The 23,221-nt window shown below is 44.9% G+C and overlaps 1 protein-coding gene across 1 annotated transcript in view; it reads right to left on the minus strand.

Moving 5' to 3' along the window:
- ofcc1 (orofacial cleft 1 candidate 1) overlaps positions 1-23,221 on the minus strand; it is a 213,192-nt gene that overhangs the window by 42,100 nt on the left and 147,871 nt on the right. The window contains exons 13-15 of the mRNA XM_080193522.1: positions 22,097-22,312; positions 18,540-18,792; positions 8,690-8,853 (exon numbers count right to left, since the gene is read on the minus strand). Coding sequence (XP_080049648.1) covers positions 8,690-8,853; positions 18,540-18,792; positions 22,097-22,312 — 633 coding nt within the window. The remainder of the gene's footprint in view (positions 1-8,689; positions 8,854-18,539; positions 18,793-22,096; positions 22,313-23,221) is intronic.

Here is a 23,221-nt window from a genome sequence, read left to right on the forward strand (position 1 = left end):
ATGTTGCCTGGTATGGAGGGTATCAGCTATGAGGGGAGATTGAATAAACTGGAATTATTCTTCTTGGAAAGACCGAGGCTGAGGGGCGACCTGATAGAAGTTTATAAAATGATGAGGGGCATAGATAGGGTGAACAGCTGGAAGCCTTTTCCCAGGGCAGAAATGACGATCACAAGGGGACACAAATTTAAGTTAAGGGGGGATGGGTGCTTCATAGAATCATAGAATCCCACAATGCAGAAGGAGGCCACATGGCCCATCGAGTCTGCCCTAACCACAATCCCACCCAGGCCTATCCCCATAACGCCATGCATTTACCCTAGCTAGTCCCCCTGATACTACAGGACAATTAAACATAGCTAATCAACCTAACCCACACATCTTTGGGGTGTGGGAGGAAATCGAAACACCTGGAGGATACCCACACAGACACAGGGAGAACGTGCAAACTCCACACTTGAGGCCGGAATGGAACTTGGGTCTCTGACGCTGTGAGGCAGCAGTGCTAACCACTGTGCCATCATACCAGTTCCGTGGAGGTGTGCAGGTGAAGTTTTTTACACAGGGGATGATGGGGGCTTGGAACACACTGCCAAGTGAGGTGGTTGAGGCAGTTACATTAACCACATTTAAGGCTTATCTGGATAGGCCCATGAACAGACGGGGAATAGAGGGATACAGACGGTTGGCCTAGATAGGACAACATGATCGACACAGGCTTGATGGGCTGAAGGGCCTGTTCCTGTGCTATAATGTTCTTTATTTGTTCTTTGGTTGCTGCTTTTCCTGTGTTGCGGCTGTGATTACAATCCAAAGGGGTTGCAATGGATTGCAAAGCTGCTTGAGGTGATGAAAGGTGCTATATCAATGCAAGCTCATTCATTCATGCAAGTGGCAGGGTTAAGAGCAGAAATGGCACAAAGGCCAGGGGATGTGCTAAATTCTCCATCATAGATTCAGCATTTCTTTTTTTAACACTGCCAACATAGAAACGGGCAAATTCTACATTTTTTTCCTTGGCTGCAATCTCACGTTTACCTGCAAAGTGCCTCTGGCTATAGGGACTAACTAGGGAGTTGTAAAGCTCTGCACTTCTTATTCGTATTTACAGGCCAGAAGCAACTGGCTAGAAAGAAAAGGCAGAGGGAGCTGAGTGATTTGCAATTGCTTGCTCACACGGAGACAACCGCTAACCATGTTCATAATAACACAGGCATATGGGCAAGTGAATCCATGCCTCATGGACTAAATTAGTCGGACACTCCTGGGGAAACACACACAATTTAGCAACAGGACTGACATAAAACCTCCTTACTGTGTCATCTACTGAGTAACAGGGGACACAGAGGGCTGGAATACCAAACTTACAATGAGAATGGGGAGAGGTTCAGCAAAATACAAAGATACTGGTGAGCATAACTGTCTGACAAGAAATGGATAAGAACCAATCATGTCCGACTTTTATTTTAATAATAGTTCAGCTGCCAGCCAAATATAAATGGCTCTTTCTTTATTTTTCAAACAAGAAATGTCCAAATTGCGCTTCTGTGGTGCAGTAGGTAGTATCCGCCTTTGAGCCAGAAGCTCTGAGTTTGAGTCCCACCCTACGACCTGATGGCCAAGAAGGTGCGTCATGACACGGCCAAATACGTTGAGCGTCAACCAGCAAATCCTTCTAAACACCCCAGTGACTGGCAGTAAGAGCGGGAGAGACGCCTGGTCAGACACACTTGATGTGGCTTATAAGGTTATAAGAAGGATGTAAACAGGCTGGAAGGGTTGCAGCGGAGGTTCACCAGGATGTTGCCTGGGATGGAACATTTCAATTATAAAGAGAGGTTGGATAGACTTGGGTTGTTTTCTCTGGAGCAGAGAAGACTAGGGGGCAGCCTGATTAAGGTGTTCAAGATTATGTGAGGCATGGACAGGGTGGATAGAGAACAGCTGTTCCCCTTAGTTGAAGGGTCTGTTATGAGGGGACACAAGTTAAAAGTGAGGAGTGGGAAGTTTAGGGGGGATGTGAGGAAAAACTTTTTTACCCAAAGGGTGGTGACGGTCTGGAATGCGCTGCCTGGGAGGGTGGTAGAGGTGGGATGCCTCATATCCTTTAAAAAGTACCTGGATAAGTACTTGGCATGCCATACCATTCAAGGTTATGGGTCAAGTGATGGGAAGGGGGATTAAGTGGGCACATCTGGGTCGTTCATACATTGGTACAAACTCGATGGGCTGAAGGGCCTCTTCTGCACTGTCGTATTCTGTAATTCTGTGATGTGTGGAGTGGTGCCACTCATGCTATAAGCTTCTGGTGACAGACTAGTGACCTGTTCTGGGAATTGCTAGCTATGGAAATGGATCAAAGTCTGCTTTAGTGACCACTAGGTGTGGGAAGAGAATGGGAATTGGAATAGATGGAGAACATACTTGCCTGATCGATTCAGTGACTTGAGTCATCAAATGTTGAGGTAGGGTTTGCTTTGTGAAAACCCAACCTTTCCCCCACCCTGAATAATTTCCACAAAATTATAAAACTGAATGCCACAGAAAATGTTTGAGAAAAGCAGAACCTATCTTCCAGAAATATTTCCTCGAGATGGGCCAAAGGTTTTTCGCAGGAAATAGGGTTGACAACTCTCCAGGATTTAAATCTTCACGGTGGTTAGCACTGCTGACTCACAGTGCCAGGGATCCGGATTCGATTCCAGCCTTGGGTGACTGTCTGTGAGGAGTCTGCATATTCTCCCTGTGTCTGCCTGGGTTTCCTCCTGGTGCTCCGGTTTCCTCCCACACTTCAAAGATATGCAGGTTAGGTGGATTGGCCATGATAACTTGCCCTCCAGTGTCGGAGGACTAGTGAGAATAAATACATGGGGCTATGGGGATAGGGCTTGGGTGGGACTGTAATCGGTGCAGACTCAATGAGCCAAATGGCCTCCTTCTGCACTGTAGGGATTCTATGATTCTATGAATTAAAGGTTCATCCCCTGGACATGGCTGCGCACAAAACTTAGATTAAAAATTACCAGATGGCTAAAAAAGAAGTGTTTTGGTTTTCTTTCAGCACTCTTAATTAATTCTTGGGAAGTATCAGGGATCGGTTGGGTGGAGAGGGGGAGAACTGTTTGACTGGCATGGGGAAGAGGGGAGTGGAGCCAGGAAGTCAGCTGATTAAATCTCCAGGGACGCAGCCAACCAGAACTGGCAGCCGCGCTGAGACAATGAGAATGGCACGGTGAGCAAGTGGCGGCCTGTAGTACCGCCTTTCCTGGGTGCACTGCCTGTAAGGCAAATGGGAAGTGATTCCGCCCGGATCCTGGGTCTCTTCCTGCATGTCTATTTGCACATGCAGAGGTGGGGGGCAGTCATAGAATCATAGAATCCCTACAGTGTAGAAGAGGCCATTTGGCTCATCAAGTAGCACGGTGGCACAGTGGTTTGAACTGCTGCCTCACAGCACCAGGGACCCAGGTTCAATTCCAGTCTTGGGTGACCGTCTGTGCCAGGTTTGCACATCCTCCCCGTGTCTGCGTGGGTTTCCTCCGGGTGCTCTGGTTTCCTCCCACATTCCAAAGATGTGCAGGTCAGGTTGATTGGCCAGGCTAAATTGCCTCTTAGTGTCGGGGGGACTAGCAGGGTGAACATGTGGGATTGTGGTCAGTGCAGACTCGATTAGACAAATAGCCTCCTTCTGCATGGCAGGGGTTCTAAGTCTGCACTGAGTCACAGGCAGAGTGTCTTACACATGCTCTCTTCTCCCGCCCTATCCCCATAACCCCACACATTCCCCATTTAATCTACAAATCCTGGGGCACCAAGGGGCAATTTAACATGGCTAATCCAACTAATCTGCACATTTTTGGACTGTGGCAGGAAACCAGGGCATCCAGAGGAAACCCATGCAGAGACGGGAAGAATGTGCAAACTCCACACAGACAATCACCCAAGGCTGGAATCGAACCTGGCTCCTTGGCACTGTGAGGCAACAGTGTTAACCACTGTGCCACCATGCATACCCGGGATGGTGGGGGGGGTTTGGGGCAGAGAGGTGGAATTAAGGAATGAAGACAATCCTGTCGGGAGCGTGTCGGAGAGGAAGCCGGAATTGAGGAAGAGGTGCCTTAGTCAGTTGGGGAACTCATTTTATTCTCCAATTTCCATTCTGAGCAGGATCACTGAATGGAACCCAGTCCCTAATCTTTAAATAACTAAAACTACAGCTTGAGTCTTTCTCTGGAAGCGAGAAAAACAAGTGCACCCTTGGATAATTACAGGAAGTTTTAATGCATCATTCACTTGCTTAATCATTTTAGCACCAAGGATTAAATCCTCACCTCAGCTCAAGTTAAAATCTCATTTTTTTTTAATTTTTAAAAATTACATGATTAAAAGCTCCCCCTTTAAAAGTTGGAAAATCTGCACTGGGAAAGAAGGTGGCTTCACTCGCACACATGACACAGTCATCAATCGTATGTAGCCAGGGGAAACCGAGAGATCGACCAGTGGTGAGTCTGGCAAGCTGCAGGAGGTATCAATTGTCAGAGGCAAAGCTCAGAGAACTGGGGTGGTGGAGAGAGGGGTGTCAAGAGGTGCACAAAAACCATCAATCACTAGCAGGTCTGGTAGCCGTGGGAGACATCGATCACGGGGAGGCTGAGCCTGCGACATCAAACAGGTGATAAAGTGTTCTCGACTGAAGCATAAGTGCGAGGTATGGAATTCTAGGTTGATTTAAATAACTTTGCCATTTGCCGTGATGTTGTGGGAGAGGCTTATACGAGAGCAAAGCACTTAAAGTAATTGATATCAGCAGAGAAAAAGCATTAGGGAAACCATAGGGGTGTCTAAATGTTGACAACTCCCCAACACCTGATGGGGATCCCAAAAGCCATAGCTGTGGAAATAATGGGCGAGAATTTCTGGTTGTGCTCGCCCCCAAGATCTTTGCATGGTCCATGATCCTCCCGCAACAACTCCCGTGGCAGGCGGGAGTGGAAATTTCCACCCAATGGCTATGATTTTCCAGATTTCCCTTGAGAATGGGTGTTAGCAAATGCAAGACAGTTATGCAAGAAAGGGGAAAGCAAGCAGGGATTTACAAGTCCTGAGTTAGCCTGAGGTCAGCCATACACAAAATGCAAGAATCTAGCATCAAGAAAGTCAATGCATTTAGAATATTACAGTACAGTCAATTGAGATCAGTGTAGTATTACTAAGAGAAATCATTGTATTCAACAAATTTTTTGGAGCCTTTCTAGAGTATGGAATCAAAAGGGGAGAAAAGGCAGAACAAGCGGATACAATACACTTGGATTCCCCAAAGGCATTTGATTAGATGCAAAGCAAAGGTTTATCTTGTTGAGTTGGGGATAAAATATTTGTGTGGATTGGTTAATGGACATAGGGATCTCTGGCATGAGAGGGAAGTTGCCAAAACCAAGAGGCCAAGGTAGTCCACGGTGGAAGTTTTGGTGGGAGGGGGAAGATTGTGGGGGTTAATGGGGGATTGGACTGTGCCAGGGCTGTGAAAGTAGATGAGGTGGCATGGGCGAGGGGAGTCCTCCCAGAGCTGTGAAATTCCGAAACCAGGACGAGGGCAGTCATTGCACATCTGTGAGTTTTAAAGGCCTAAACTGCACAGTAGACAGCATTCCAGATGCATGTGGCCCAGGCAGTGGGTTTAATTACAAGACAATGTCATTAAATAGGGGGCATTTGATCGCCCTGAGTCTACTGGAAGCAAGAACAGGGATTAACTGGGAATTTTCAAGATGGCAGGTTATAACTGGTGGAGTACGTCCAGAATAAATTGAAATTGAATAAACTGAATGAATATAGAAGGGGAATTAAAATAAAAGTATATCAATTCATAGCATCATAGAGGTTTACAGCAACGAAACAGGCCCTTCGGCCCAACTTGTCCATGCCCCCTTTTTTTTAACCACTAAGCTGTTCCCAATTTCCCACGTTTGGCCCACACCCCTCTATACCCTTCTTACCCATATAATTGTCTAAATGTTTTTTAAAAGACAAAATTGTACCTGCCTCTACTACTGCCTCTGGCAGCTTCTTCCAGACACTCTCCACCCTCTGTGTAAAACATTTGCCCCTCTAGCCACTTTGTATCTCTCCCTTCTCACCTTAAACCTATGCCCTCTAGTTTTAGACTCCCTTATTTTTGGGAAAAGATATTCACTATCTAGCTGATCTGTGCCCCTCATTATTTTATAGATCTCTATAAGATCACCCTTAAGTGTCCTACGCTCCAGGGGAGAAAGTCCCAGTCTATCCAGCCTCTCCTTATAATTCAAACGATCATGTCCCAGTAGCATCCTAGTAAATCTTATCTGCACTCTTTCTGTGGAGATGCCAGCATTGGACTGGAGTGGACACAGTAAGAAGTCTGACATCACTAGATTAAAGTCCAACAGGATTATTTGGTATCACAAGTTTTCGGAGAGCTGCTCTGTCCTCACCTGATGAAGGAACATTGCTCCAAAAGCTCATGATACCAAATAAACCTGTTGGATTTTAATATGGTGTTGTGAGGCTTCTTACTGCACTCTTTCTAGTTTAATAATATCCTTGTAATGTGGTATTACTGGAAGCAACAGGGGTCTTGTCCATTGGCTCTTCAGGAAGACTTACTGCATTAAGTACCAATCAGGGACTTAACTTAGCAGGGTGAGCCTTTCCTGGGATCAACGGGATAGAAGTCCCATCCAATCAGAGGCTGGCAGTTCTTCACGCTCGGCAGTGCCACTGGGGAGGCGATGGCTGCTGTCGGTAGTATACTCACTCAGACCCAGCATTGCCACAATTGAGTGGAAGAGGTGTCGCGGGCACAGGGGTCATGGAAAGGGAGAATGGGAGTTAACAGCAAAGGCGGGCTGGCATCCCTTCCTGATAAAAACCCCCACAACTTGCCTGGGCTTGCAAAATCTCACTAACTGTCCTGGCTGGAGACAATACACATCTCTTTAACCTGTGCTTAACCCTCTCTCCGCTCACATTGTCTGTACCTTTAAGACTTGATTACCTGTAAAGACTCGCATTCCAACCATTATTTTGTAAATTGTGTTTATGTCTTTATATGCCTTGTTTGTGAACAAAGCTCCCACTCACCTGATGAAGGGGCAGCGCTCTGAAAGCTAGTGGCTTGTGCTACCAAATAAACCTGTTGGACCTTAACCTGGTGTTGTGAGACTTCTTACTGTGCCTACCCCAGTCCAACATCGGCATCTCCACATCATCCCTTCCTGATGCCAGAACTCTCAATCAAGTATGAGTGCTTTTGGACAAAGGACCCCATTTACTGCATGCTCTGCCACCCTTCACCCCTTCAGAGCCTAACAGGGTTTGCCTGTTATGCTTCCTGCATGGTGATCTGTTACTCTGTCAGAAAGTCAGTCCAGACTCCCCTCTCTCCCCACCCTCACTTCCACTGCCCATTATTAGGTGAATACTAGCATTGGCGAGATGAGTCCATTAACTGCAAAGTCTGGGAGTGGTACTGGGGTAGGGGCAGGGCATCAAAGAACTCACCCATCACAGAATAAATCAGGATAGTGGCAGTAACATGACTGGGTTCTCATTGGCTACTCTCCCAGCCCATTAAATGCACTTCCCCAACACACACACACACACACACACACTCAAACATGCGTGCACACACACGCACACACACATGCACATATACATGCACACACACACACATGCATACACACACATACATACACACATATACATACACACATATACATACACACACATGCATATATATATACACACATCCACATACACACACACATATGCATACACACACACATGCACGAACACACACAAGCACACACACACTCATACATACACACACACGCCAGGACACACACACACACATACACACACAGACACCCTGAGACACATACACACAAACTGTGAGACAGACACTCAGACACACACACACAGACACACATCCTGAGACACGTACACACAAACTGCGAGACACACACTCAGTGAGACACACACACACACAGACACACACACCCAAATATCCTATGGGGAAGGACAGTGAATTCCGACCACAAATCGGGTTAGACGAAATACAATGGAAAGAGATACATGTGGAACACAAACATCAGTGCTGAGTGGTGGGACTGAATGGCCTGTTTCCATGCTGTAAAATCCTACGCATTTCTGTCTAACAAGGAACAAAATCAAAATGCTAGGAGAAAGACAGGAGAGGCACAATGGAGGGGTAATGCTCAACATAAGCCATGAAGTACCAGCTTGATAGGCCAGACAGCTTTTGAGCTCAGAGCAGTGCAAAGCACTTTGACAGATTTCTCCCCTCACATGTGAACCCAACCTTCTGTTGAAGCACAGACTGCAGAAATATCAGCGTATGTCGGTATATTAGCAAATTATCTGTGCCTACCACAGGATTTTAAAAAGCACTTTGACAGACACCAGTGCTTGCGTAACATTGAACACTATGCCGTCCTGTAAATAACACTGCAAGATTCTGAAGTTGCAGGAACTCTGCAGAACTATTGACTTTCTTCCAGATGCTTTCAGTTCTCTCTGAACATTAGCGAAAACACAGATGAGTCAAACGTAATTAAAAAGCCCTGATCTCCCACTTATCCACCTCCTGAAAAAAAAAGCAATCAACAAGTTACTAAAGCGTTCTTACCTGAAGAAATATAAATAGAGTATGGTAAGGGAACTAACGAACATCGCCATGTACAAGATGAGTGTAATCAGTATGCCAGGGATCCCAGAATGTTGCGTTCTGTAAAAGAGCCAGTAAAGCTTGGCTGCATCTGCTATTGGAGTATCTGTACTGGAAGCCAAGCGCTGAAAAGAAAAATACACCAACCAGTGTTTCACAAAACAATTTCTGTGTGCTTTTCAGTTCACAGCTAGGCACTGGCACGTTAACAGTTTTACAGGGACAGCGGGTAGCATTACAAATCCAGAAATCTCTGCTTAATTATACAGCTACTTGCACACAAAGCTGTTACAAACTTGTAGAAATTTGCGGGCAGCATCTGCATTTCTGCGCCATCTTCACCTAGATTATGCCACACCGAGCAAAATGTTTCACTCGCTCATGCCACACGACCAATATCTTATGTTTCCTCAATAGGCAGCAGGGAGGGAATTGATTTAAGCCTGTTTTAGGCTGCAAAGTGGTGGGTGCTGACACTTGATTGTGCGGGAAAACCCAAGGGCCTCCCCAGAGCTCCATGCGGTGGCAAGATGGCACAGCGGTTAGCACTGCTGCCTCACAGCGTCAGGGACCCGGGTTCCCGGGTTGGGTCACTGTCTGCATGGAGCTTGCACATTCTCCTCATGTCTGCATGGGTTTCCTCTGGCACTCTGGTTTCCTCCCACAGTCCGAAAGACGTGCTGGTTAGATGCACTGGCCATACTAAATTCTCTCTCAGTGTACCCGAACAGGCACTGGAGTGTGGCGAATAGGGGATTTTCACAGTAAGTTCATTGCAGTGTTAATGTAAGCCTACTTGTGACACTAATAAATAAATTAAATTAAAGAGTAGTCCAGGTTGCAGAATCTTGAAAGTGCCAATAACCCAAAGGTGTATAGGTTAGCTGGATTAGCCATGGTAAATGTGTGGGGTGATGGTGTAGAGATGCTGGCGTTGGACTGGGAAATGTGTGGGGTTACAGGGCTAGAGCAGGGTAGTGGACCTAGGTAAATTACTCTGTCAGAGAGTTGGTGCAGACTCAATGGGCCAAATGGCCTCTTCTGCATTGGAGGAAATCTATAAATTCTACAAATCTGCTTGATTGCGACTCAAATTTTTGCCTGTCTCCCCCTATAATGATGCCTATTATTGCCCAGGTTCCTGACAGGATCATAAGCTAGGAGGTGAGGGGATATCTCTGGCCTTTGAAGAGATCTCCTTTAGTTTTCTGGAGGCTGCCAGGAGTGTTTAAACGAGCGCCTGACCCAAAATGGCATCAAGTGCACTTCTGCTGCCATCTGGGCATGCAACATCAGACCGAACAATTCATCATCTTCGCGACCGATATAAGTTTGAGAATGGGCTGTTTAATATTCACTCCCACGGCTACAAACTAACGAGCAGCTACTTCCCATTGTTCAGGATATCATTTGAGTAGGTCTGGCGGCAGTGGATAGCATTCCTGCCTCTGAGCCAGAAACTCTGGATTCAAATCCCGCTCCAGGGCTTCATGGACAAGGAAGGCATGTTTATAATGTGGCCAACTAGGTTGATTACCAACCTGCAAATCCTTCCAACACATGCCAGCGACAGGCAGCAAGAGTGGGACGGATTCCTGGTCGGCCATCTGATGCGAAGCAATTTTGGAGACGCTACCATCACTATCCATAGCTCCCGGCTACAACATGCGTGTAAAAATGTGCATGTTGCCACAGCAACCCAGACTCCCTGAGTGAGCTGCAACATCACCACCTCCACGGTGAAGTATTGTGCATGGTGTAGCATTAACTTCATTAACCAATATAAGGCACTGTTCTCCAATCAAAGGCAACATGAACCAATTGAACTGATAAAAAATATAACTGGCAGCACCTAAACGGTTTGAATATAGTTTATTTTTGAAAGGATGTCAATCACTGGAGTTAAACTACGCCATGTAAATTGCATCATCGGATCCCTACAGTGCAGAAAGAGGGCATTCGGCCTCTCAAACCCGCACTGCCAGCCACCCTACCTGGGCCCTATCTCCGTAACCCCACATAATTACTCTGCTAATCTCCCTGAGTCTAAGGTGCAATTTAGCACGGCCAATCCACATAACCCACACATCTTTCAGACTGTGGAAAGAAACGGGAACACCCAGAAGAAACTCACGCAGACATGGGGAAAATGTGCAGCCTCCACTCAGATGGTGACCTGAGGCCGGAACCAAACCTGGGTCCCAGGCACCATGGGGCAGCAATGGTAACCATTATGCCACCAGGCCACCCATGCCTTGACAAAGGGTCATCTGGTCTGGAAACATCATCTCTTTTCCCTCCTTACAGATGTTGCCAGACCTGATGAGATTTTCCAGCATTTTCTCTTTTGGACTTACAGTTCTATAGTGCCTTTCACAACCGCAGGACATCTCAAAGTCTTTGCAGCCAATGATGTACTTGTTTGAAGTATAGCCATGTGGGAAATGTAATCTGTGCACAGCAAGCTTCCACAAACCACAACACGCTAATGACCGGATGGAGGGATGAATGTTGGCCATGGCACTGGGGATAACTCCCCTCCAAGTTAGGTTTGTGGGGATTTTTTTTGTCCACCCAGCTAAGACAGTTTAAAATCTCATCCGAAATTCAGCACCTCCAAAAGCGCAGGCACGTCTCAGTGGCACAGCGTGGTGTGAGTGGTGATTTTGCACTGAGTGTGGCATGAATCCAAAACCTTTACCTGAATCACAATGGGAGCAGAAAGGAAGTGCGGAGAGAATAATGTTTGCAGATCACTCTTGATTAATAATGTATGCACATTTAAAGGAGTGCCATCAAGTTTAATTCTTAAAGGGTGGAAATTAAAAGTCAAAGTCACAGGAAGGCACTTTAATCTGTTCAGCATGTGTCCTAGCATGTAATAAATTGGCAGCAATTTAATCAGGAATCATGTTCAAACCTTGTAGCAGACAAGTTTAGGTTAAAGTTTTTTTTAGCTGATAATTCTTCTTCGATGGTTTAACTTATACAGATGCGCCAGAGAAAGCATTCTTTCTGGTAGTATCACATCTTGATATGGCCCCTGCTCTGCCCAAGCCCACAAGAAACTACAAAAGGTCGTGAATGTAGCCCAATCCACCTTGCAAACCAGCCTCCCATCCATTGACTCTGTTTACACTTTCCGCTGCCTCAGAGAAACAGCCAGCATAATTAAGGACCCCACCCAACCTGGACATATCTCTTCCGCCTTCTTCTTTTGGGAGAAAAATACAAAAGTCTGGGGTCACGTACCAACCTGCTCAAGAACAGCTTCTTCTCTGCTGTCATCAGGCTTTTTAATGGACCTACCTCACATTAAGTTGATCTTCCTCTGCACTCTAACACTACATTCTGCACTCTCTAGTTTCCTTCTCTATGAACAGTATGTTTTGTCTGTATAGTGCGCAAGAATGTAATACTTTTCACTGTATGTTAATACATGTGACAAAAATAAATCAAATCAAAATCAAACTTGTAGATATTTTTCCCAGTGTAATAGTGAAACTTTGGACGTCATTCCCCTAAGAGTTATCTTGAGGCTGCAGGATCAATTCAAAATCTTGACACCGAGACTGGTAAATATTCGTTCGGCAGGGACGTTGCCAATACTGGAGTAAAGGCAGGTAAATGGATTAGGATAAGGGACTAATTAAATGGTGCAGTGGGATCAAGAGGCTGAATGGCTTCCTCTTATTTCTAGTTATAGTGTACACTCTAGTCAGGGCTACTCCTGAAAGTTTGATCGTCCAGTGTTTGGGCGGACTATCTTCTCTGTGTCAAACAAGTATCTCCCAGGGGAAAGACTGGAGCAGTTTACTGTCTCCACCACCTCCTGATCACAGGATGGTTCAGCTAGAAATGGGGAGAGGTTCTGCACTGAAATTTTGATGCGAGTCATCTATTGCGGGAACATGTCCCTTGGGAATGGTTTTTCGGCACTGCCTCCTGAATCATCCGACACATTGCCAAGTCTAAAATGTACTTATGGCTTTCCGGACGTGTTTTCCCCTTTCTTCCTTTATTTAATTTTATGTTTCATGCCTATCACTAGTCAGTGTGTAGAAGGAATCATTAGTTTGCCTTTCTGTGCAGCCTGTGGGTGGAACATAACGCCCTCCCATGGGGGCAGGGATCATTCACTCAGGAGGGAGGATGGCGTGTTCATCACCCCACCCGAATTAAGTCTCTGACAGGTGGGCCTGTGGATGGCCTTCCTGCCTCACCACCAACTGAAGCCAGTAGGCAGGCAATCTGTACTATCTACAACTCATCAAAGCACCTTCCAAATCCACAGCCAACTTCCATCTAGAAGGACAAGGGCAGCAGATGCATGGTATCACCACCACCTACAAATCCCCCTCCAAGCCAGTCACCATCCTGACTTGGAAATATATCGCCGTTCCTTCGGTGTCGCTGCGTCAAAATCCTGGAATTCCCTCCCTAACGGCAAAGTGGGTCAACCAATAGAACATGGACTGCAGCGATTCAAGTAGGCAGATCACCACCACCTTCTCAAGGGCAACTAGGGATGGGCAATAAATGATGGCCAGCCAGCGACACCCATGTCCCCTGACTGAATTAAAAATCAAAAGGGCCTCATCCTGCCACTGCTGGTACCCCACCAGTGGCAGACAGGGCCTCGCAATGTGGGGAGCATTGGCAAGCAAACCTGTGTGGCATTGCTTGCAGACTCCAGGATGGGGTAGGGGTGATAGGGAGGGTGGAGGGGAGGATCATGTTCAAAGGTGGAGGTACCTGACATCGGGAAGGTCGGCCAGCCCCACCCCCCACCTCTGCCCTTGTTGCTGATCTCTCTCTCCTTGAACCCAGCCTCTTCTCACCATCACTCACCTGTGACCAACACTCCAGGTGGGTGTCGTAACATCAGCAGTCACACCTCATTCACAGCGACTGTGTTGTATTTGTATGGCAACTATTAAAGCATCATGTCCATAATAGTCATCATTTGAACAAGTTTCTCCGGACTATCACAGAATCACAGAACACTACAGCGCAGAAGAGGACCTTAGGGCCATTGAGTCTGCACTGAAGCATGAAAGCCCCAGACCTACCCACCTATCCCATAGCCCTTGAGTGTTATGATGTGCCAAGTATTCATCCAGGAACTTTTTAAAAGATGTGAGGCATCCTGCCTCCACCCCCTCCCAGGCAGCGCATTCCAGACCATCACCACTCTCAGATTCAAGAGACTTTTCCTCAAATACCCCCTAAACCTTACACCCCTCACTTTAATCTTGTGTCCCCTCATAACTGCTCTTCAATTAAGGGGAACAGCTGCTCCCTATCCCTCCTGTCCATGCTCCTCATAATCTTGAATACCTCAATCAGGTAGACCCTCAGTCTTCTCTGCTCCAGAGAAAACAACCCAAGCCTATCCAACCTCTCTATATAACTTAACTGTTCCAATCCAGGCATCATCCTGATGAATCTCCTCTGCATTCCCTCCAGTGCATTCACATCCTTCCTTTAATGTACTGACCAGATCTGTGTACAGTACTCCAGCTGCGTCCTCACCAAAGTGCTATACAGTAGTTCTTTACAGTCCTATCGAGTAATAACAAACCTGAACTGGTTCTGTTCTTGCCTGTGGTCCCTTGGGACTAAAGGTCAATTTGTACTTTCAAGGTCACCCCCTGGTTTTTGATTTGATTTGATTTATTAGTGTCACATATATTGGATTACAATGAAAAGTACTGTTTCTTGCTCACTATACAGACAAAACATTCCATTCAGTGGTGCCACTGTTCGGATAAAACATTTCCCAGCTTGGGTCACTGTCTGAGTGGAGTCTGCACATTCTCCCCGTGTGTGTGGGTTTCCGCCCAGTTCTCCAACTTCCTCTCAGTCCAAAAGACATGCTGGTTAAGTGCATCAGCCAGAAGAGCAGAGGCAATCTCTTGCATTGTTCTGGACAATTATTAATCCTTTAATCAAAAACAGATTATCTGGTCATCATGACATTGCTGCTTGTGGGAAATTGCTGTGTGCAAATTGGTTGAGGTATTTCCCACATTACAACAGCGAGCCACCTTGAAAAGTAAAGGCAAAATACTGTGGATGTTGGTATCTGAAACAAGATCAGAAAATGCTGTACAATGACAGCACCTGTGGTGACAAAATAGAGCCAACATTTTGAGTCTCGATGACCCTTTAGACTCAAAATGTTGGCTCTATTCTCTCTCCACAGACTCTGTCAATCTTGAAAAGTAGTTGATTGGCTGTGAACTGATTTGGGACATTCTCTAGTCAGGAAACAGTCAGAAGTCTCACAACACCAGGTTAAAGTCCAACAGATTTATTTGGAAGCATGAGCCCTCCTCCGAAAGCTTGTGATTCCAAATAAACCTGTTGGACTTATAATGGTGTTGAGGGACTTCTGACTATGTCCACCTAGTCCAACTCCGGCATCTCCACATCCTAGCCAGAAAAGATACTATATAAATGCAGTGCTGTTTCCTTCCCTCTTACGATGTTATCGGAACTTTTCGATTAGATTGCAGAGTCGTGTTCACTTCCTATGAAACAATATTCCCTGCTTAAAAACCAGATGACAGAGTTTAAACTGATAAGCTTTCCGCGAGTAAGCTGTTTGATATATTATCAGTATTGCATTTGTTTGATTTCACCCATACAAATGCAGGCAGATACCAAATGTATTCCTTTCAATCTCTCAGGCATTCCATCAGCAAGCCTGCCAAAGTCAACGTATATCATTTTGTTGGGTTTTACTTCAGAATTCACCCATAATCACTTTGTATTAAAATGTTACGTCGAATTGGGCAGCATGCAACTTTAATTTTTATTCACTTGCCTTTACATGATTATATTGCCAGCTTCTCCATGTCGTATGTTGGTTTGCCTTGCGCTATAACTCCTTTTAGTCTAAAATGCCCTCGGGCGTTTTTGTTTTGAATCACGACAAACTATGCAATAGGCAATTGCCTGTATCTGAATTAAAAATCAAGAATAGCTAACGTTCCACAGCCGAGGAATAGGCGCAGTAACTGACCATCAATTATATTAAAGTGTTCCTTCAAATCGCACTTCCTGAGCCAGTTTTCCCACTTGCAAAGTAGTAAGAAAACTCAAGCAAGGCACACTCAGTGACAAACACTAAGCATCACAATAAATCCCATACGCAAAGAGGAATGATAGATGTCAGAAGTGTACAGTTTGATTTGATTTATTATTGTCACATGTATTAGTATACAGTGAAAAGTATTTCATCTTGTGCATTATACAAACGAAGCATACCGTTCATAGAAAAGGAAAGGAGAGACTGCAGAATGTAGTGTTAGTCATAGCTAGGGTGTAAAAATCAACTTAATGTGAGAAAGGTCCATTCAAAAATCTGACGGCAGCAGGGAAGAAGCTGTTCTTGAGTCGGTTGGTATGTGTTGTCAGACTTTTGTATCTTTTTCCCGACGGAAGAAAGTGGAAGAGAGAATGGCTGGGACGCTGGCTGCTTTGCTGAGGCAGCGAGAAGTATAGTCAGAGTCAATGGATGGGACGCTGGTTTGTGGGCTACATTCACAACCCTATTTTAGTTCCTTGCGGTCTTGGACAGAGCAGGAGACGTACCAGATACAAGGAGCGGGATTTTCTGGCTGTGTTCGCCCCAATGCCGGAAAGTTCCGCCCAAAGTCAGTTTGTGTGTCCTAAGGCAGGCAATTCCCACATGTCAATGGGGATGTTGCATTTATTGAGGGAGGTTTTCAGAGTGTCCTTGCAATGTTTAATCTGCTCTCCTAATGATCGCTTGCTGCTGCAGAGCTCGGAGTAGAGCAGAGTGACTGAAATGCTGAGTGATGGTGGAGATATTTAAAATAACAAAGGGATTAGACAATGTTCACACTGATCACTTATTTTGGTTAAAGGTGCTGGGATAAGTTGGTAAAACATGCAATGGCAGGATTTGACTAGACGTGAGGAGGTGTTTCTCTTCCAAGTGGACAGCAGACCCATGGGGACATGTTGCAAGCTCTACTATGAGTATTGATTGATTCCCCATACACTTTCCTGGGAGAGCAGGAGCAGAGATCACAACATACAAAAGGTATTTGGAATACTAAGTGATATAAATCTTGATCAGTGTTGTCTCTTGGACCAGTTTCAATTACCTATGAGTATTGGAGAGAAATTCTCTATATTCGCTCTCCCAAAATTGGCCTCGTTTGTTTTAAATCGTTCTTTGTTGCTCTCGGGCAATTATTTGGTTGCTGGTGGGTTGTGTGGGGTAGTGGAGTGTGGCAGGGGAAGGGGTAAAACCCAATGCTTAAGGTATTGTAACTGAATGGGGCAGGATCAAAGATCCAGTTAGTCTTTAGCTTTTCATTAAGCTGTACCTGTGACTGTGTGGCCAAATACCCCATCAACTCAATTTTCAAGTTTGTTGATGACACCACCATAGTGGGTTGGGTCTCCAACAATGGTGAGACAGAGTTAAGGAATGAGGTGGAGAATCTGGTGAACTGGTGCAGCAACAATAATTCTCCCTTAATGTCAACAAAATGAAGGAGATAGTCATTGACTTCAGGAAGCATAGTGGAGAACATGTCCCTGTCAAAATCAATGGGGACGAAGTAGAAAGGTTCGAGAGCTTCAAGTTTTGAGGTGTCCAGATCACCAACAAGGTGTCCTGATCTTCCCTCCATGCCAACACTATAGTTAAGAAAGCCCACCAATACCTCTGCTTTCTCAGAAGACTAAGGAAATTTGGCATGTCAGCTACGACTCTTTTACTTTTACAGATGCACCATAGCATACCAAAGCATTCTTTCTGGTTATATCACAGCTTGGCATGATTCCTGCTCTACCCAAGACCACAAGAAACTATAAAGGATCTTGGATGAAACCCAATCCATCACGCAAACCAGCCTCCTATCTATTGACTCTGTCTACAATTCCTGCTACTTTGGAAAAATAGCCAGTATAATTAAGGACGCCATGCACCCCGGACATTCTCTCTTCCACCTTCTTCCATTGGGAAAAAAATACAAAGGTCTGAGGTGACATGCAAACCGACTCAAGAACAGCTTCTTCTCTGCTGCCGTCAGATTTTTGAATGGACCTACCTCGCACTAAGTTGATCTTTCTGGACAACCTAGCTATGACTGTAACGCTATATACTGCAATCTCTCCTTTCCTTCTCTACATACAGTGTGCTTTGTATAGCAAGCAAGAAACAATACTTTTCATTGTATCCCAATACATGTGACAATAATAAATCAAAAATTGGTTCTGTATGTTCATAGATCCCTAGATTCCTACAGTGCAGAAAGAGGCCATTTGGTCCATCAGACCTGCACCGATCACAATCCCACCCAGGCCCTATCCCTGTAATCCCATGCATTTACTCTACCAGTTCTCCTGAAATTAAGGGGCAATTTAGTATGGCCGATGCCCCTAACCTGCACATCTTTAGACTGTGGGAGAAAACCAGAGTATATGGAGGAAACCCACACAGACACAGAGAGAATGTGCAAACTCCACACAGATAATGACCCAAGCCAATGATCAAACCTGGGTTCCTGGTACTGTGGGGCAGCAGCGCTAACCACTGTGCCACTGTACCATGTTGGCTCTGAGCGTCACTGAAGCACACCAATAATAGTGTCTTCAGCACAAGAGCACGCTTACAGTTAGCAATTTTACCTCCCATCCACTGAAAAAAATACTGATCATCTGCAACTGTCTGTTTCATCACAGCGCCATTCACTTTCAGATCTTTTCCATGATGTGGTGCAATGTATTTAAAGTCTGCATGTACAAGTTATTTTAACTGACTTACCCCCAGGATGCCATCTACTATAAATATTGCCAGAGGGTCAAGCACCATCCAAAGTCCCATTGCCATGATAAACCTTGACAAGAAGGAAGGGAATGAGCCAAATAATACATGACAGACCCATCTGATCATAGCCGTAATGAGCATCACTGCATTCAAGGTCAGAGGTCCCAGGGCTACAACGGCCAGCTCCTCGCGAGTATGCAACAGAGAATTCTGGTAGACGAGTTCGACCGTGTGTGGATAAAAATGGAACCTTGAAGGCAAGAAGACAGATTGGAAAAAATTAACATGATTACATTACAATGTCACAACTGCACCCATGTATGCTGCAAATAATGCTGTCGGTGGTGAAGAATGATGCTCAGCTTACACTTCGCTGACAGTTCACATGTTTCCGTGGACTTTTGATCAGAGGTATCCTTTAATCCGGTGTGGCACCTTCTGCAACAGGTCCTCCCTGTCAGTAGGGGGAGCACCAGCAATCAGATTGAAGAACCCCCACTGAGCTGCACAGAGTTTAAACCAAGAAACATAAAGCCAGAAATATAAATTTATATCGTGCAGAGAAAGAGAAATAAAGATTGGTAAAGATATTTGGAATTATGCAAGGGAGAAAGATAAATCAGATAGGCAAGAAAACCAAAAATAAACTATATTTTTATATTTCTTGCTATTAAGTCTCTAACGCTAATTAACTTCTGAAGGAGTGAGGCTCCATACTTGTAAAATATGCTTTTCAGAATCAGGGAAAATGTTAGCAATGATTTATAACTTATCAGGTCACGTTCATTCACTATAGAATATACCAGCCCTAACATCTGTGGGCACTTTTAGTTGGGAGCTAATGGCAAAGAGTGTCAAGTTCATGCCAATGCATTGATCTCCATGTCAAATCAATTAGCAAAACCTGTTACAGCAGACCCTGAGAAGACCAAGGTATCTGACAGGAATGTCTTAATTTCAAGCTTAATTCCATGCGTGTGGACATTGTTCTTGGCAGTGAGTGCTAGCAGTTCAGATCAGTGTAGGATCAGAGTTGCAACCATATTTCAATCAGACGCTACAGCCGTGATGGGTCAGTACAAAGCATGGGATAGTGTGGGCATTGCATGGAGGGGGAGAGTAAGGGTGTTTAAGTCTTTATTTTAAAATTTTGGACACAGTTCCACCCATCCTGCCTGTGCACCGGAACACCCTTCTCAACTCTTCCAGGGTCGGATAAAAATATAAGTACAAATCATCAGACTAATGTTGTATTGGAGACATTTGGGCTTGGCTATGGCATTCTTTACATCAGCTTTGTATATAAAGTACAGTAAAATCATTGAGGGCTTATTTCCCTTACCAGAGAGGTCAATAAATGGTGGGCATTGACTTCAGGTAATTGGAAGAAGAGTTGGGGAGAATTTCTTTCACCCTTTGATGCTGGGGGCCTGGAACTCATAGTTTAAATGGGTTTTAGTGATGGAAACCTTCACTGCATTCAGAAATGCAAACTACAGGGACCAAGTGCTGGACCTGGTAGCTTGTCCTACAGCAACCAGAACAGACATGATGGGCCGAATGGCCATTTTCCAAGCTATAAATCTCTATGATTCTATTCTATAATGACGAAGATAAGTTTTGTATTTATTTTTCACAACCCCATCTGCAGCAAGACTCATCTATTTAAGAAAAACCATCTGGAGAGAGAAAGTTAAGAGGAATAAGCTTCTATATCAGCTCTAAATAATGTTGTCATCTTCAACAGCAATTGCTGAAATCTTGCTCCTGTTCAGCTGGTGGGGTCTTATGGTCCTGGCGATGATGCACCCCCACCGTGGGTTTCCCAGTGGTGAGGGGTGTGTTCAACAGGAAATCCCATTGACAATAGCGAGACCGTAAAATCCCTCCACCAGCGTGCTGCTTCCCACCAACACGAAATGCCACGGAGAGGGAGGAAAGTCTGTGCTGATCATCTGATGTGATGTTCTTAGGAAGGATTTGATAATGTACATTTTTATGATTACAATTACACAAAGCCAAATTGAATATGCAAACCACAAGGGCTGAACATTACATTGCGAGTTGCTATCAGACAAATGTCTTGAGTTCACCTCTAAGAGAATAAGAATGGCTGGGATAAGCCATACGTGTCCTTGTGCCTGCTCCACTATTCAATCTTCTACCTCAACACGCTTTCAAAGAACAATACAGGAACAGGCCCTTCGGCCCACCAAGTCTATGCCAGCACAGATGCATATTTAATCTAATATTTTCTTGTCTCTCCATGGTCCATATTCCTCTATTCCCTGCCTATTCATATACCGATGATGTAAAGATGCTGGTGTTGGACTGGGGTAAGCACAGTAAGAAGTCCCACAACACCAAGTTAAAGTCCAACACGTTTATTTGGCAGCACTAGCTTTTGGAGTCTCAAGCTCCTTCATCAGGTTACTTTCTGAGTTGTGATACTTCTTACTACTCATATACCTATCCAGATGCCTTGTGAATACTGGTACAGAATCTGCTTCCACCACCTTCTCCGGCAGCATGTTCCAGGGTTTCCTGCTCTATCCCTTGAGTCCTGCAGAGTGTGCAGCAAACTATTAATCTCAATCCTGAATGTATGCAATGAGTGCTTGAGCATCCGCAGCCCTGGGATAGAGAATTCCAAAGATTGAAAAATATTCTCCTCATCCCAGCCTTAACTGCTGACCCCTTATACTGAGATTGTAATTCTTAATTCCATGCCCTCCAGCATGGGGAATCTGTACTGGAGGTATCAAACAAATTTATGTCTCTGCTAAAAGAAACTAAGAGTGAGAAGGTCTGAAGAACATGCTGAGTGTCCCTACAATGGCACACCATGGTGCCTGTTACTTATCTTGATAACTGAAAGGGAAATAACACTGTGAGAGTGCATCTCAGCGACTGTTTCTCTTTGTGTAAGAGGGCAGAGAAACCAGAATGTGCTGCACATCATTTGTATTCCAATGTCACGGGGCAGTGACAGGATGATGCATTTCAATGGGGCTTTTGCCATGGCGTCACAGATTTGAAAATAAATTAAGACACTTCTTCATGAAGACAGTTCCCTTTTGCAGTGACTGTTTAAAAGAATGCTAAAAGTCTGGAAGAGACCACAAGGTGCACGGTTGACTGATGAAAATCTTGTTTTGGGAGCAATTTGAAACAAAAGCTATATGGTACACACAATTTGGGATTGGTGATGTGATGTTAATCAGATGGCATCTGTTACCTGACAAGTAACCATCATCTTCAAAATTTGACTCCAGCTTCACAGTTACTTTCTGAGCTACCTACAATGGCAAGATTGTTAAATATGCTTCTTAGATAAATAACAGTCTTCAGTACAAACTCTTCAAGAGGTCACTGTGGTGTAATAAATACATAGAATTGATTCCCACTGTGTCTTTTTTTTACACAAAGTCATTTGTCATGTCATCTTGATTCCTTTGATAAACAGCAATAAACTAGTTACTGAGGACGCAGAAGTTTGGTTTGTATTGCTTCCCTGGCATCTCGTACATAAATATCAAGGGCAGCGAACCTACCTGTTGACAGGGACACCGATTGCCTGGAGGTAGAGCCACTGGCTGAAGTAATGCAGGTATAGGCGCAGGAACCAGTTCAAAGCCACGAGCAGCATCATGAGCCAGGCCTCCGGTGAGCACCAGTGTGAAATTCCAAGCTCCTCGAGGAACATCCGGCCCACAAACCGGATGTGCGCGGCAAGAGTTTTCACCGTTTTGTCAGGGAAAGAATTTGACCTGGAAAATCACAAAGACAGTTTGTCATTGAACAGAAGGCCAGCAAATGGAGGAAAGCATCTGTATTAAGTCTTCAGAGGCAGAAGTCCCTTCACTAAAATGCCTTTAGTTACAATTCCAACAGCAGTACACAGAGCACTGTCAGCCAGCATTCTACCTTTGGGAGTGCCAGAGGAATTGACATTCCCAATTAAATACAAGGAAAAGACTCCTTGATTGGCCCATCAATTGACTCCTTAATCAAGGACCTCATATTCCAATAGGCCAATCTCAATGGCCTGATTGAATTCATTACAGCATTAAGCATTTCTAGACTTTATTGCATTTACACAAGTCACAATTCTATTATTTTATTCCTTGCACTTTTCTTCTTTCTCCGTAATATTCAATGTTCCAAAATGGAAAGATTGGGCAGAATTTTATGGCCTCGTTCGTCCTGAAACCGTAAAATCCAGCCCAAGATCAACAGACCTTTCCATGGTCCTCCCCTCACCTGCTCCGGTTCCTGTGGCAGGCAGGGCAGTAAAATTCCAACCATTAGATATTACTGCTGTGAAAGAGTTTGTACAATAGTTTGAAAGTGTGGATTCACACTGCTACTGAATGCACAGTGTCCTTGATTAAGTGATTCCCTGAAACTTCTACCTCTGAATGTGCTCATGTTCCACGTATGGTTATATCTTGTGTACATATCGATTCACTGGGGTAGGAATTGGACACTGAAGTCCCATTCTTTCACATGAAAGGTACCTAGGCACTTTTCTGTCACATCCTGTCACTGCTCTGCATACAAGGGAACCGGGTTCAATCTGGCCTTGGGTCACTGTCTGTACGGAGTTTGCACATTCTCCCCGTGTCTGCATGGGTTTTCTCCGGGTGTTCTAGTTTCCTCTCAGTACAGACTCAATG

This window comes from Carcharhinus amblyrhynchos, chromosome 8, assembly GCF_965287045.1.
Source record: "Carcharhinus amblyrhynchos chromosome 8, sCarAmb.v2.hapA, whole genome shotgun sequence".
In the NCBI taxonomy this organism is placed as follows: domain Eukaryota; kingdom Metazoa; phylum Chordata; class Chondrichthyes; order Carcharhiniformes; family Carcharhinidae; genus Carcharhinus; species Carcharhinus amblyrhynchos.